This window comes from Hemiscyllium ocellatum, chromosome 26, assembly GCF_020745735.1.
Source record: "Hemiscyllium ocellatum isolate sHemOce1 chromosome 26, sHemOce1.pat.X.cur, whole genome shotgun sequence".
NCBI lineage: Eukaryota > Metazoa > Chordata > Chondrichthyes > Orectolobiformes > Hemiscylliidae > Hemiscyllium > Hemiscyllium ocellatum.
Window position 1 is genome coordinate 8,660,699 of NC_083426.1, and position 17,749 is coordinate 8,678,447.

Genomic DNA, 17,749 nt, shown 5'->3' on the forward strand with positions numbered 1-17,749 from the left:
AGAAAAGGTTTCTTGCTGGAACATTGAATGAGCTGGAGGTGCCCTGGGTGCAGGGCATCACTGAGCCAATATGAGGCAGTGCAGATGGAGAGACCTAAAGTATATGGCAATGCATGGCACTCAGTGTGGATCTCAGGATGCAGTGAGAGCAGCTATCTGAGAAGCACTGTACAGTACATCAAGGAGATACCTGGTAATGTTGCTAGTTGTAGTTCAAATGACAGATGGAGACAGGAATGACATCATGGCACTCACCAGATATGCTGGACCCTTTCTGAAGGCAACTTCCAGGCACCTATTCATAGTGATCCAATCAAGTTCCTTTGGTTAGAAGTCAAAATCCAATGATGTGTGTCACCCCAAATTGGGGTGGGTGGGTTCAATCTGGGCGGGCTCCCACACTTGCTGAGACTGGTACTCAGGTACTGGTATCTTCACTGATACTCGAAATGTGTTAGTCATTCTGTGCCTCTCACTGACATATTCCAGGTTTGGGAGGTATCGGTGCTTAGGCTGGGGGGAGTGGTGGTATGGAGGGTGGGAATGCCTCTCCCTATTGCCACCCTCTCTGCCCTTGTCCTTAGTTCAGTTTCTGGTGGAAATCCCATGCAACCGTGGGTGCAGTAGGAGAGTGGAATACTTGTGGGCTGGTGAAAATCTGCAGCTACATACGCCTCACAAGTGAATGGATGTAATGTGATGGTAAACTCACCTTGTTATCTCTTTGATCAATGAACTGCACCATCTAACCTTCAAAACCAAAATTAATTATTTTACAGAGTGGATATGAATTGTCCCAGGGCTAGAGTCCTGCTGTGACTCTGATAGGAGTGTGGCAGAAACATAGAAAATAGGAGCAGGAGTAGGCCATTCGGCCCTTCAATACCATTGTTCATGGTTGATCATGCAACTCTGTGTCCTTTGTCTTTTTCCTCCCTCTATCCTTTGATCCTTTTTGCCTTCAGAATTATATCTAATTCTATCTTGAAAGCATTCAATGTTTTGGCCTCAACTATGGCCTGTGGCAGGGAATTCCACTCTCTGGGTGAAGAAATTTCTCCTTAGCTCAGCCCGTATGGTCTGTCCGTAGACTGTGATCCCTGGTGCAGGATTCCCTTGTCATTGAAACCATCCTTCCTGCGTTTACCCTGCAGAGTCCTGTCAGGATTTTAAAGGTTTCTATGAGATTCTCCCTAATTCTTCTAAACTCTAGTGAGTATTGTCCCAACTGATTTAGTCTTTCTTCATACAACAAAACACAGATAAGATTGCCAACTCTGCTCAATGTAATAAGGGAAGACCCTGAGAAACGGGAGCATTCAGTCCTTTGGTCTGCTTTCCCAGCAAACAAGATCACATTTGATGGTCTACATCAACTCCAATTCTATGCCCTACTTCCATAAATCTTGATTCCTTGAGGTTTCATGAATTGACGCCCTGGCCTGCCTCTCATCATTGGTTGTCCCATATATCAATGGTCTGATTATTTCATCATTCACAACCAATTAAAAAGTGAAAAGACCCTTCATTACTTGATTTCGGGCAAGCTGGTGAAGTAGTGGCCGTGTCACTTGACTTATAATCCAGAAAGTGATTTGGGTTTGAATCCCCCAATGGCAGATTGTTAAGATTTGAATTCTTTAATCTTGGGACAAAAAACTAGACTAATGGTGACCATGTCGCTTGTTGCAAAAGCCCATCTGGTTCACTGACGTCCTTTAGGGAAGGAAATTTGCCGTAATTAACTGGTCTGGTCTATAGGTTGTTCTGCTATAATGCATGTTTTCTCAATGTGAATTCGCTGTAATGTGATTGACAAATTGGGGATGCCAATTGTTAAGTGCAAACTTTTAGAATGCGTGTAGGTGTAACATGGTTACATCGCCAACACTTTACGTGCTGTTTCTAAAGCACGATTTTTCTATAATGCGGAGTTGCACAAGATTGCAATAATCACGTTATTGAAGAACTGACTGTACGTGTAACTCCAGACCCACAATAATGGGTTAACTCTTAACTTGTAATGTTCTATGATCTATGTTCTGGGTAATTAGGCATGGGCAATAAATGCTGGTCTTGTCAATGAGGCCCATATCCTATTAACTAAAAACAAATTGGAACTTTCTTCTTTAGCATGTTTCCATCTGACAACCACAAAGAAAAAATATGGAAATGTTCTTTAAATATTCCAATGATGTCTTTATGGTCATTGCTCATGGTGTGTCCTGGAGATTAATCTCGAATGTCAAGAGTCTCCAGAACAATCTTGGAGAATTTGCAATGGGGAGGCCAGGCCTCCTTGAGCAGGCCCCACCATAATTCTGGAATGCTTGCTCCCAATAAGGTGAGTGACATTGATTGAGTGGGGGAGAGAAGGGTGTGGGAGTCAGGCATAATGAGGAAAAGCAGGATTATTTTGAGAGTCCCTTGGTTCAGTTGATTGTGGTGATGGGGGAGATAAACAGTAAGGGAGAGAAAGATCCAGACATGAGGAGGTAGGAATGCAGAAAGCATGATGGGAATGTTCAAATATTATTCCTTTGCACCTGGGGCTGCAGGGACAGAAGTTTAAAAATGGCACAATCAAAATGAAACTCTCTTCATTCCCCAGTTACAGACCAGGGGTTGCTATATCCTTGGCATTCACTGTAATCATATTTCAATCTTCAAAACCAACACCACTTGCAGGTCAAACTTGCTTCATGCATGTGGTTAGCTAGCTCACTTGACTGGATGGCTATGTTGTGTGACAGAGCATGGGTTCTTTAGGAATGAAGCAGGGCTTATGCCTGAAACGTCGATTCTCCTGCTCCTTGGATGCTGCCTGACCTGCTGCGCATTTCCAGCAACACATTTCAGTTCTGATCTCCAGCATCTGCAGACCTCACTTTCTCCACGAATATATTGATGGGATCAAAGTGATAAATTTAAACATTTACATCCACGCATCTGCTGGAGGTTTCTGGAGGAGTTAAGTCAGGAAATGCACCCCTGTGTTCTATGTCATTAGAAAGACCTCTGTATAGATTACCTCACTGACCTTTCATCTCTTCCATGCCAGCCCAATCAAATTGTGGAATCCAGCCCAAAATGAAAGACTGTTTTAAAAGTTTGCTTGTAGAACATGGGTGTCACTGGCTGGGTCAGCATTTATTACCCATTCCTAATTGCATTTCAGAGTCAACATATGGCTGTGGGTCTGGAGTCACAAGTAGGCCAGACCATCTAAGGATGGCAGATTGGCTTCCCGGAAGGGGCATTAGTGACCCAGATGGGTTTTTCCAACAATTGTCACATGGTCAGCATAAGGCCGGCTTTTTATTGATTCAAATTTCATCATCTATTATTGGAAGGATGTGAACCTATGTCCCCAGAACATTAACCAGGGTTTATGGATTACTAGTTCAGTGACAGTATCCCTATGTCACCACGTCTCACAGATTTACAGTATTTCTTTTGAGCATCTCCCTTCACTCCTTCCCAAAATATCTTGACACCAAGAACAGCTGTGTAAGAATCCTACTCATTGACTACAGTTCAGCCTTCAACACTGTTATCCCCTCAAGACTGATTACTAAAGAGACTGATCTTGGACTAAGTCCCACTCTCTGCAACTGGATCCTCCGTTTCCTGACCGAAAGGCCACAATCAGTGAAGATTGGGGACAATATTTCATCCTCACCAACACTCAACACTGGAGCCCCCCAAGGGGTGCGTACTCAGCCCCCCTGCTGTACTCACTGTATACCCATGACTGCATCACCAAATACCAGACTAATGCCATTTACAAGCTTGCTGATAACACCACCATAGTCAGTCACATCTCAGATGGTAAAACAGGCTACAGACAGGGGGTGGAAGCCCTGGAAAATGGTGCACTGAGAACAACCTAGCTCTCAATGCAGGCAAAACCAAGGAACTCATTATTGACTTTTGGCGGAATGTTACTCATGCCCCTCTATACATTAACAGCACCAAGGTGGAATGAGATAAGGGTGTCAAGCTCCTGGGAGTGGTCATCAACACCAAGCTTTCTTGGACTCTTCATGTGGACGCACTGGTTACAAAGGCCCAACAATATCTTTTCTTCCTCAGGCAGCTGAGAAAATTTGGCATGACGGCGAATACCCTTGCCAACTTTTATAGGTGTGCCATCGAGAACATTCTGTCTGGATGTATCACTACCTGGTATGGCAACTGTACCATTCAAGATCGGAGACGGTTACAGAGAGTGGTGAATTCGGCTGGACAATCACAAAGGCCAACCTGCCATCTATAGAATCCATCTACCAGGCCCGCTGTCAAGGAAAGGCCGCCAGCATTCTCAAAGATCCATCCCACCCTGGCAATGTTTTTCTACAGCCTCTACCATCGAGGAGAAGGTACAGAAGCCTGAACACACGCATCAGCCGGTTTTGAAACAGTTTCTACCCACTGTTGTTAGAATACTGAATGGACTCACAAACTCTTAACATTCGCCTGTACCTGTGTTTTTGTTTTTGCTGCTGTTTACCTATTATTTACTTATATATTCTATTTAACTCTGTGATCTGCCTGTATTGCTCGCAAGACAAAGCTTTTCACTGTTCCTCGGTACACATGACAATAAATTCAATTCAATTCCATTCATAATCTTAGGGTGTTCCAAAGTGCTTTACAGCTAAACAAGAACTTGTCAAACTGCTCTAATATCGGAAATGTTACTGCATAGCAATCTCCCACAGACAATAAAAGACCAGATATTCTACTTTATTGATACTGATTGAGGCACGAACACAGCCTGAAACACCAGCGAGATGTCCCTTGCTTCTGCTCGAAACAGCACTTTGGGATCGTTAATGTTAGCTGAGATTTTATTGAGAAGGACAGCACCTCCAACTGGGCTGCAGTCTCTCAGTACTGCAAGGAAAATGTCACTTTAGGTTTTCCACTTCGATCTCTGGTGGACGAACTGAACTTAACAATTGTCAGTGTCTGATGGGGTAATCATACTATCCACTGAGTTACTATTTAACCTTTGCTGCAGCGAAGGAATTTTACATACTTACTTTGTGAAATGATCAGCAGAGAATCCAATGGTTACACTCTGTCAGGACCTTAATTGCGTCTGGAGATGCATTGTTTTATGTGTCCCATTAAGGGTTGTTTGTATGCTATTGTCACCCTGCCCATTAACTTGATTATTTTAAATGGACGCTGATTACATTAAGAGTAACACGCCAGGACATTTTACACAAACACATTTATCAATGTGTTTCCTCAAAACATACCAACGCTCATAAACAAACAGCCTTTATTTATTACAATAGCTTTTCTTAAAAAAAATCAAACAACTATCACCGTGGCAACAGTGCGCTCCAGCTAAGACACCCTGTAAAGTTAATATAAGCTCACCCACGGCTTGTATTAGATGCTGGAATTACTATGTTCGACAGTATTCCCCCAAGGTATCTGAACCTTATATCTAGATTTCAGCATGATGTTCTTAGTACATCTAATGCCATTTCACAGCTGGCTGGCATTCAATGAATGAAATTAAATTTAAAACTGGGAGAAGTAGAACAATAAAGACAGGGGTGATTTGAGGAAGGTTTCTTGTTTTTATCAGCAAGGAACAGAATATTCTTCCACTAACTGTGTTGAATGTCAATCGTTCCCAAAGCAAGCAGGACTGGAACCAGATGAATATTAATACACCTACTACACTAGAACAAAGTGTATAGCTCAACTCCATTTCATCAAGAAAGCTTTGACATTACACACAGACTTTACCCCAACATGATAGTGTTCAGCCATTTGACTGATGTTTTATAATTGTTTTATCCATATTGGAGAATTGTTACAGAGCAGCAGGCTATTTGGCCCATCGTGCATGTGCTCTCTGAATAAATATCTCACCAATTGCCATTTGCCTGCCTTCTCCCTGTAACCCTGCTCATTGTTTTGTCCAAAATAATTACAGGGCCTACTGTTAAATACCTCAACTGAGCCTGCCCTTCAAGCAAGACATTCCAAATCCAAACCAGTGACAATGGTATTTCCTTATGTCGCGTTTGCTTCTTTAAACCTTTAAATCTCTGCCCTCTTATTCTCAATCCTTCACAAGTAGGGACATTTTTACCACCTCTATCCTTTCCAGATCGCTCATGGTTTTGAATTTTCAATCAGACTTCCTCTTAATTCCGGCTTGACCTTGTTATCTTTATTATTGCAATTCCACATTCCTCAAGCAGTTCTCATACACCTTGTCTGTATCCTGAGGTTATCTCTGACCCAGAAACTGAACTGGGTTAGCCATATAAACACAGTGACTACAAATGCAGGTCAGAGACTAGTAAGCAACCTGCCTCCTGACCCCCCAAAGCTGTCCACCATCTGCAACGCAAATTCAGGAGCATGGTGGAATATTCCACACTTACCTGGATCAGTGTTGCTCCAATAATAGCTCCAGGAAGGCACGGTGACTTACTGCTACCTCACAGTGCCAGGGACCTGGGTTTGATTCCACCCTCAGGTGACTGTCTGTGTGGACTTTGCATGTTGTCCCCGTGTCCATGTACATTTCCACTGGGGTTTCCGGTTTCCTCCCACAGTCTCAAGATGTACAGATGTACATGGACTGGCCATGCTAAATTGCCCCATAGTATGCAGGGATGTGCAGGCTAGGTGGGTTAACCATGGGAAATGCAGGGCTACAAAGACAGGGTAGGAGTGTGGGTATGGGTAGGATGGCCTTCGGAGGGTCGGTGTGGACATGATGGGCTGAACTGCCTGCGTCCACACTGTAGGGATTCTATGATTCTATGGATAATGATCAAGAAGCTTGATACCACTCAGGATAAGGCAGGTTGTTGGAGCGGTACCCCATTGATCACAGTCCACATTCACTCCTTCCACCATTGGCGCACAGTGGAGCAAGCATGCATCATTTATAAGATGTATGGTGGCATGGTGGCTCAGTGGCTAGCACTGCTGCCTCACAGCCCAAGGGACCCAGATTCGATTCCAGCCTCGGGTGACTGTGTGTGTGGAGTTTGCACATTCTCCCCATCTCTGCGTGGGTTTCCTCCGGGTGCTCCCGTTTCCTCCCACAATCCACAGATGTGCGGGTTATGGTGAATTGGCCATGCTAAATTGCCCATATTATCAAGTGCATTAGTCAGTGGGGGTGGGTTGCTCTTCGGACGGTCAGTGTGGACTTGTTGGGCTGAAGGGCCTGTTTCCATTCTGTCGGTAATCTAATCTAATCTAGCACCTTCGAAACCCGTGCTCTTTGTCACCTAGTAAAGGAAGGAGAGTAGATACACAGGAACAAAATAATCTTCATGTTCCCCTCCAGGCTACACATTGTCCTGACTTAGAACTATATCGCTGTTTCTTCACTGTCGCTGGGTCAAAATACTAGAATCCCTTCCTGGCTTGCTGGTGTCTCACCATCCCGCAGTGTGCACTGTGTTGAGCTGGAATCTCACCATGACCTTCTCCTGGACAATTAGACAGTGGAAATTAGTGCTGGTCTGTCCAGCAACAGCTGGACAAATTCAAGAAAATACTCTCTCCAAAACCTTCACATCCTTCCTAAAATGTGGCACCCAGAGCTGGGCTGCAGTGCAACAAACTTCACCACAAGGGGTAAAGGAAGATTCAAATTTGGAAAAGAAAATCTAAAGCAAAACCATTGGGAAAATGCCAGCTATGGAACAAGTGTCAATGTATTGATCACTGTGTTCTGTAAATGGTCAGTATGAATCAACATATGAATGTATGAATTAGCAGAAAAAATGGACGATTCAGCCCCACCATTCAATAAGGTCAGAGCTGATTTGTCTGTGCGTTAGTTTCCACATTGCAATCTACCCTGACAACCCTTGATTCCTCTGCCTAACAAGATTCTACCTGACTGAAACAGAAATTGTTTGAGAAACTCAGCAGGTCTGGTGGCTTCCGTGAGAAGAAAGCAGAGTTAATACTTCGAATCCAATGACTCTTTATTAGAACCAGAGTCTTTGTCTTAAAAATATTCCGTGACCCTCCATCACTGACCTCTGAGGCAGAGTTAAGATTAGAGTGGTGCTGGATAAGCACAGCAGGTCAGGCAGCATCCAAGGAGCAGGAGAATCGATGTTTCATGCAAAAGCCCTTCATCAGAGTTGAACAACCCTGAGAGAAGAAATTCTCCTCACCTCTCTCCTGAAAGGGTGATTCCTAATTTCTAAACAGCCCCACAGTTCTAGACTCACCCTCAACAGAAACCATCCTTTTCACAACCACTTTGCCAAGTCTGTTCAGGATCTTGTACACTTCAGTCAAGTCACCCTGCATTCTTCGAAACTTCATTGGAAACAAGTCAACACAAATTCTTATTTTAAGACGGTCTCTCATTCCAGATACCGAACTATGAAACCTCCTCTTCCAGTGCATTTACATCCTTCCTTAAATAGACCAAAACTGCACGCAGTACACGAGATGTGCTTTCACTATGACCCTGTATAACTGAAATATAACTAACTCACTTTTTTGTTCAATTCACTTCCCTGTCCATCCTACTCACCTTTCCCATCTTTTCTTATTGTGATTATGTACCTTCCTCAGTGGATTTCAAAGTGGCTACAGAACAGATCATAGAGTACAGAATTTATTCCTGAAAAGGGGCTATGTGGTTTCCTGGTGGTCTCCATTCCTGGATTCCCGGATTCATCCCAGATGCTTCAGAACAGGAGACTCTTGGCCAGTGATGGAGAACTCATTTAAAGGTAAGTATCTATTAATTGGTTTGACGAGGAACAGAAATAGGGATTCTAATCCTGATTGGAAAATCAAGGCCACTAGGAACCTACAACAAAAAATGAGGCCATTTAGTTCCTTATCCTGGGTCAACTCTTTGAAATCCCAACCCACTTAGTCTCTATCCACAGCCCTGAAGGTTGATTCATTCTGAACATGCCCCGGTCTCCTGCCTGACGAAGGGCAACCTTGCTTCAGAGGTATTGCAAAGAAGATTCACTTGACTGATTTTTGGGATGAGGAGATTGTTCTCTAAGGTTGACTAGAACAAACCTTTCTGCCCTAGAGTTAAGGAACAAGACTCTCATTGAGACATATAAAATTGTTGAAGGGTAATTTGTCTAGACTGGGGAATCTAGAAGACAAGGCTGTAGTCTGAAGACAAAAGACTAGCCATTGTGGGCTCAAATAATGAGAAATATCTCACTTAAAGGATGGTGAAATGTTTGGGATTCTCTACCCAAAGAGTTATGGATTCTCAGTATTTTCAGAGTTTGGTAGATTTTTGCACCCTGAAATAATCAAGGACAATGAGGTGGGGGAAGTGGGTGTTGTTGTATATGGGTGTGTTGTGTTGAATTATGATCTTAATGAATGACAGAACATAGTTGAAAAAATGAATAACTTAATCTAGTTCTTACTGCTGATTGCCCAATTCCCTTTCTAAGTCAATCTCAATTTTGAGAGTGAAACACATTGGAATTTGATTCACTCACTTTCCAAAGGCAAAGCACTCCAGGTTCAGTGACTGTCCAGCCAATGCATAGGTTTCAGAGGGGAATTTCACCCGAATGTGAGGAGAATGCATCCTGGTTTCACCTGGAGAACAAGGCAAAAAATCATATTAGAGAGATTCTCGAAGGAGAAGATCAGTCACACAGTGATGGAAATTGAAGGAACAAAGGCCTTTTATCCTTGCAGTGTTTTTTTGACTCTGTTCAACATCATCCAGTGCTGTTACAAGCCGTCATCCGACTGAAACTTTTAGACTAGCTCCTGAAGCTGAAGCTTATTCAGATAACTACAATCGCTGGATTATGCATCCATGCTGAAAATCAGAGCTGGTCTCTCTGGGCAATTTGTAACCTCATAGAATGGTCACAGCACAAAAGGGAGTTATTCAGCCAACTCACCATAACAGCTATTCCCACTCTCCTGTCTATCCCTTCTTTCCCCTTAGTGGGCGGCACGGTGGCACAGTGGTTAGCACTGCTGCCTCACAGCGCCTGAGACCCGGGTTCAATTCCCGACTCAGGTGACAGACTGTGTGGAGTTTGCACGTTCTCCCCGTGTGTGTGTGGGTTTCCTCCGGGTGCTCCGGTTTCCTCCCACATTCCAAAGATGTGCGGGTCAGATGAATTGGCCATGCTAAATTGCCCGTAGTGTTAAGTTAGGGGTATGTGTGGGTTGCGCTTCGGCGGGTCGGTGTGGACTTGTTGGGCCGAAGGGCCTGTTTCCACACTGTAAGTAATCTAATCTAAAAATGATCACTTTCCCATTTGAAACCCAGGATTTAACCTGCCTCTATCACACTCTCAGGATTGAACCTGCCTCTATCACACTCTCAGGTAGCGCATTCCAATTCCAAGTCAGTTGGCAGCTTGTGAAAATGCCTTTCCACACAGTCATTGCTGTTTCCTTTGTCAATCGTGAATGGGTGTAACTGATTCCCAAAACATCCCCCAGAGACTACAGTTTCTCCCTGTTCACTCTGCCCAATGATATCATGACATTATACACCTCCATCAAACATCCCCTCTACCTTATGATGGAGAACAGCCCCAGCTTCTCCAATTTATCAAGTATCTCGTCCTTAGTAAAATGTTCACAAATCTGCATTCCAGCCGTCAGGTCCTTGAGATTTCAAACTTTAAAATTCCTACCCCAAATCTCTTCCTTCTTCTTCACATTTATGACCAAATCAATGACCTTATTTGGCCAATCTTCAGGCTTCCATGTGGTGATATCATTGGTCTGATAACAGGCCTGTCAACTGCTTTGGAAGGGTTGATTACATTAAATATATAAATGCAAGTTGTTATGGAATGACAAATGAGGTTTAACAGAAATGAACTTTATGCCACCTCTTTAAGTCTCCTTCCCGTTGCCCCAGTCTTGAACTTCCAACTCCCCTCGTCTTTGTGCATGTCTCCTCCTCACTGCTACGTTGGTCCCGTGTGCCATCCACAGCCACATGCGTGTGGACATTGTTGGTGAGAGAGTCTTAAATTAAACATTGTAAGCAAGTCCTATCCTGGAGGTTCGGGCACTAAGGTTGAAAACTCTGTTTAGCCTTTCGATAGACCTGACGTCACAGGAAAAGGTCCACCCTTTCATGCATTTCATGCATTTGATGCATTTCAACACAAACTGTTCATTGGGAGAGACTTACACAATTATGGGGATACGAGAGGGTAATGGAACTAACTGGATGGCTCTTTATAAATGTTAGCATGGGCACGATGGGATGAATAACTTCCTTTGGAGTTGTATCATTCTTTGACTCTACATAGGGAGAGACACAGTGGTCATCCACTGTATGGATAATCTAGAAAGTCCAAACAATTGGTCACAGCACAAAGGGTCAAACCCTACCACAGCAACTGATGGAATTTGATCAGCCATGATCATAGAATCATAGAGATGTGCAGCACGGAAACAGACCCTTCGGTCCAACCCGTCCATCCCGACCAGATATCCCAACCCAATCCAGTCCCACCTGCCAGCACCTGGCCCATATCCTTCCAAACCCTTCAAACCCTATTATTGAATGTTGGGGCAGGCTTGAAGGGCTGAGTGGCCTACTCCTGCTCCTTTTTCTCTGTTTCAATGTCTAACAAATCTGGAATTAAAAGTCATGATTTGGAGATGCCGGTGTTGGACTGGGGCGTACAAAGTTAAAAATCACACAACACCAGGTTATAGTCCAACAGGTTTAATTGGAAGCACTAGCTCTCGGAGCGCTGCTCCTTCATCAGGTGGTTGTGGAGAACACAATTGTAAGACACAGAATTTATAGCAAAAGTTTACAGTGTGATATAACTGAAATTATACATTGAAAAATACCTTGATTGTTTGTTGAGGCTTTCATCTGTTAGAATCACCATGATAGTTTCACTACTTTCAGATGTAAATCACAAAACGTTTTTTAAAAAGTTAAATGTAACAATTGGTGTCAGCCAGATAATATGTTGAAGGTGTTAGCCCCCTGAGTTCCCTGTCTGCCGAGTAGAGGCTGATAGCTAAGTTCGGTACACATAGGGAGGGCCTCAACTGGGACCTTGGGTTCATGTCACATTACAGATGACCACCATTGTACTATGCACACACGCAGATACTCCTACACACACACACACACACACACACACACACACACACACACACACACACACACACACACACACACACACACACACACACACACACTCCTCTCCACACACACACACACACACACACACACACACAGGCACTCCTACACACACACACATACATTCAGACACACGTATACACAGACGCACACAGACACTCACACACACTCCTACAGACACACACACACACACACACACACACATGCATCCTCTCACAGACTTAGTCCACTTTACACTCAAACACACATATACACTCTCTCACACAGACACCCACAACCCCCCACCCCAGATACACACATTCTACCCTGACCTTAAATCTACCGGGACCATCTCTGACACCTCCCTCCTCTTCCTGGACCTCTCCATCTCCATTAATAACAACCGACTTGACACCAACATTTTTTACAAACCCACCAACTCCCACAGATCTCTGGATTACACCTCTTCCCACCCTACCTCCTGCAAAAATGCCATCCTGTATTCCCAATTCCTCCGCTTCCGTGGTATCTGCTCCCAGGAGGACCAATTCCACCACAGAACACACCAGATGGCCTCCTTCTTTAGAGACCGCAATTTCCCTTCCCACATGGTTAAAGATGCCCTCCAATGCATCTCGTCCACATCCCGCACCTCCGCCCTCAGTCCCCACCCCTCCAACCGTAACAAGGACAGAACGCCCCTGGTGCTCACCTTCCACCCTACCAACCTTCATACAAACCAAATCATCCACTGACATTTCTGCCACCTCCAAACGGACCCCAACCCTTTCCACCTTCCGCAAAGACCGTTCCCTCCGTGACTACCTGCTCAGGTCCACGCCCCCCAATAACCCACCCTCCCGTCCTGGCACCTTGTCCTGCCACCACAGGAATAGCAAAACCTGCGCCCACACCTCCTCCCCCACCTCCATCCAAGGCCCTAAAGGAGCCTTCCACATCCATCAAAGTTTTACCTGCACATCCACCAATATCATTTATTGTATCCATTGCTCCCGATGTGGTCTCCTCTACATTGGGGAGACTGGGCGCCTCCTAGCAGCGCGCTTTAGGGAACATCTCTGGGACACCCGCACCAATCAACCACACCGCCCTGTGGCCCAACATTTCAACTCCCCCCCCCACTCTGCCGATGACATGGAGGTCCTGGGCCTCCTTCACCGCCACTCCCTCACGACCAGACGTCTGGAGGAAGAATGCCTCATCTTCCACCTCAGAACACTTCAACCCCAGGGTAGTGTGGACTTCAACAGTTTCCTCATTTCCCCTTTCCCCATCTCACCCTAGTTCCAAACTTCCAGCTCAGCACTCTCCCCATGACTTGTCCTACCTGCCTATCTTCTTTTCCACCTATCCACTCCACCCTCCTCCCTGACCTATCACCTTCATCCCCTCCCCCACTCACTTATTGTACTCTATGCTACTTTCTCCCCACCCCCTACCCTCCTCTCATTTATCTCTCCACCCTTTAGGAACTCTGTCTGTATTCCTGATGAAGGGGTTTTTGCCTGAAACGTCAATTTTCCTGTTCCTCGGATGCTGCCTGAACTGCTATGCTTTTCCAGCACCACTCTGATCTAGACACACACGCACACTCCTACAGACACACACACTCCGACACTCACACATGCACCCTCTCACAGACTTAGACATTCTACACTCACTTACACACACGTACACTCTCTCTCATGCTCACAACCCCCCACCCCAGACAGACAGACACACACACACACACACAAACCGACATGCACACATATACATGTACGTTTGTGGGATGAATTTGTACTTTCAGAGTTACATTGTACTTTGCTCACAAACTGCATGAATCCTTGTAGGACTTTGTTAACTCACTTTTTAGATTAGAATCAGTCTATTATGGCACAGACAGGGGACACAGGGGGCTAACATCTTCAACATATTATCTGGTTGACACCAATTGTTACAGTTAACCTGAGAATGTAACTTTTTGTGATTTACATCTGAAAGTAGTGAAACTATCATGGTGTTCGAACAGATGAAAGACTCAACAAACAATCAAGGTATTTTTCAATGTATAATTTCAGTTACATCATACTGTAAACTTTTGCTATAAATTCTGTGCCTTACAATCGTTTCCTCCACAACCACCTGATGAAGGAGCGGCGCCCCGAAAGCTAGTGCTTCCAATTAAACCTGTTGGACCATAACCTGGTGTTGTGTGATTTTTAACTTTGGAATCCAGTTGAGGTGACCATCGCTTGCCGTAAAATCCATTTGGTTTTCATTCCTGTTGGAAAAGGACATCTGTCATCAGTATCAGGCCTGGCCTACACGTGACTCCAGACCCATAACAATATCGTTGCCTCATAACCCTCCTCTGAAAAGGCCGAGCGAGCCACTCAGTTCAAAGGCAGTAAGGGATGGCTAGTGAATGACATCCTTGCCATCGAAGTTGGCATCAATTAAATGATGAAAATAATAAAGGGGTGATTAATCCTGACACTGGATAAGAATGATTATGACATTAGCAATCACAGCTTGATTGCTGGATTTCCCTTCTCATTAGCCCAGTAGTATGACTGGAGCAACGGGTCAGCTTTTCTTTTCCTCTAGGTGTTATGGAATTTGAGGACAATTCATTGAATCCCTCAAGAAAGAGGCCATTTGGCCCATTGAATCTGCATCGATCCTTCAAGGAACATCCCACTCAGCCCCACCCTATCTCCATATTTCCCATGGTTAATCCAATTAGGGGTCTGCACAATCTGGACACACTGTAACCTGTACATCTCAGGACTATGAGAGGAAACCAGAGCACAGAGACACAAGGAGAATGTGCAAACTCCACACGGACAGTGGACCAAGTTGGAATTGAACCAGGGTCCTTGGTATTGTGAGGCAGCAGTGCCAACCATTGAGCCACTATACTGCCCTGTTGAAGTTGAAATGGGAACATTTTCCGCACTAGACATGGGTAACAGTGTCATACACTTGTGGGTCATCTAGAGTGCAGTCAATTGCAAGGCACAGCAGATCTTTTAATCTTTTTTAACAATGTGCTTCTGGTTAAAAGCCATAAGTGTGAAACTCTTGCATGCCTAGGTAACCTTGAAGACAATTGGCCTCTTCGAGAGTACTGCGTCCAGTTCTGGTCACCCTTTACAGCAAGGACATTATTAAGTTGGAATGGGTTCAGAAGAGATTAACCAGCATGCTGTTGGGACTGGAGGGTTTGAGTTATAAGGAGAGGCTGGAGAGGCTGGGTCTTGTTCCACTGGACTGTAGGAGGTTGAGGGGTGAGCTTATAGAGGTTTATAACATCATGAGGAGTATAGCTAGGATGAATGGCAGGTGTCTTTTGCCTAGGGTGGGGCATTTCAAGACTGGGGTCATATTTTTAAGGTGAGAGGAGAGAGATTTAAAATAGACTGAAGGGGCAACGTTTTTTACACAGAGAGTGGTTCAAATGTGGAATAAACTTCCAGTACAGTTACAACATCTAAACAACATTTGGAATAACACATGAGGAAGAAATATTTGGAGGGATAAGGGCCAATTACATGCAGGTGGAACTAGATTAGATTAGATTATCTTAGATTAGATTCCCCACAGTACGGAAACAGGCCATTTGACCCAACAAATCCACACCGACCCTTTGAAGAGTAACCCACCAAGACCAATTCCCCAAGATTAGTTTGGGATTATGGTCGATATAGACTGGTTGGATCTAAGGGTCTGTTTCCGTGTTGTATGATTTTCTGATTTGATAAATTAATGTTAATTAGTGATGAATATGGAACTAACGTTATTACAGGACCAATATATTTTTTCAATGCTTATTTGTTCTTAGGAGGTAGAATTTTAGGTAAGACCAGCGTTTTAAGAATTTTTGATTGTTGCTTTTTCACAATATGGCAGTGAGCTACTTCCTTCACCCTCAATGTGTAGCTAGATTGAGAACATGCTGATGGATTTGAGAAAACCTGGCTTTTATCCATTTTCCTAATCAATGGACTGTGGGTCACCTCGAAGCACCCTAACTTCAACAGCAGTGATGAGGAGCTGGACTGAGAGCAGGAATTGGGTTTTAGTGTGTCCGCCAGTGCATGGATGTCTTTGGTGACTGAGACTTAACTCCACAGAGTCTAATAGCACTCTCGGCTTGTACTGTGGCTGGTGGAAGCAGTGTCAGCTTTGGAACAGAATGTAGATTACCTTACAGAGATAGAGTCATAGAGATGTACAGTACAGAAACAGACCCTTTGATCCAACTCGTCTTTGCCAATCAGATATCCTAAATAAATCTAGGCCCATTTGCCAGCATTTGGCCCATATTCATCTAAACCCTTCCTGTCCATATACCCATCCAGTTGGCTTTAAATGTTGTAATTTTACCAGCCTCCACCACTTCCTCTGGCAGCTCATTCCATACGTGCACCACCCTCTGTGTGAAAAAGCTGCCCCTGAGGTCCATTTTACATCTTTTTCCTCTCACTCTAAAACTACGCCCTCTAGTTCTGGACTCCCCACCCCAGGGAAAAGCCTTTGTCTACTTATCCTATCCATGCTCCTCATGATTTTATAAACTTCTATAAGGTCACCCCTCGGCTTCCAACACTCCAGAGAAAACTCAGCTTATTCAATCTCTCCCTATAGCTCAAACCCACTAATCCTGGCAACATCCTTGTAAATCTTTTCTGAACCCTTTCAAGTTTCACAATATCTTTCCTATAGCAGGGAGACTGGAATTGCACGCAGTATTCCAATAGTGGCCTAACGAACGTCCTGTACAGCCGCAACATGACTCCCAACTCCTGTACTCAATACTCTGACCAATAAAGGAGAGAATACCAAATGCCACCTTCACTATCCCATCTACCTGTGACTCCACTCTCAAGGAACTATGAACCTGCACTCCAAGGTCTCTTTGTTCAGCAACACTTTCCAGGACCTTTGCATTAAGTGTAGAAGTCCTGTCCTGATTTGCCTTTCCAAAATGCAGTACCTCGCATTTATCTGAATTAAACTCCATCTGTCACTCCTCGGCCCACTGGCCCATCTGCTCAAGATCCTGTTGTAATCTGAGGTAACCTTCTTTGCTGCTTACTACACCTCCAATATTGGTGTCATCTGCAAACTTACTAAACATAATTCCTATGTTAACATCTAATTAATTAATGAAATGATGAAAAGTGGTGGACCAAGCACTGATCCTTGTGGCACACCGCTGGTCACAGGCCTCCAGTGTGAAAAACAACCCTTCACCAACACCCTTTGCCTTCTACCTTCAATCCAATTCTGTATCCAAATGGCTAGTTCTCCCTGTATTCCGTGTGATCTAACCTTGTGGGATGGAGCTGCTCCTTTAATAAGGTTATGCAGTCCTTGTTAGGTTGCAAACGCTAGCGACTCCGAAATGTCTGGAGGTTGAAGGTTTTTGGGGCCAATTTGATAATAGCTAATAGATACTGCCTCAGACAGAGGCTTTCAAGTTAAAGAGATTTGCAACATCAACAGTATGTGATGGATGGCAGTTATAGGAAGGGGGAAAGTCTCAGATACAGTCACATAGATGGGTTAACTCCAGGAAGGGTGAGAGAGGTAGGCAGCTATGGCAGGAGT

The 17,749-nt window shown here is 44.3% G+C and overlaps 1 protein-coding gene across 2 annotated transcripts in view; it reads right to left on the reverse strand.

Annotated features, from left to right (window-relative positions):
- cntn2 (contactin 2) overlaps positions 1-17,749 on the reverse strand; it is a 224,344-nt gene that overhangs the window by 78,273 nt on the left and 128,322 nt on the right. For both annotated transcript variants that reach the window (XM_060845329.1, XM_060845328.1), the window contains exon 7: positions 9,501-9,603. In XM_060845329.1, coding sequence (XP_060701312.1) covers positions 9,501-9,603 — 103 coding nt within the window. The remainder of the gene's footprint in view (positions 1-9,500; positions 9,604-17,749) is intronic.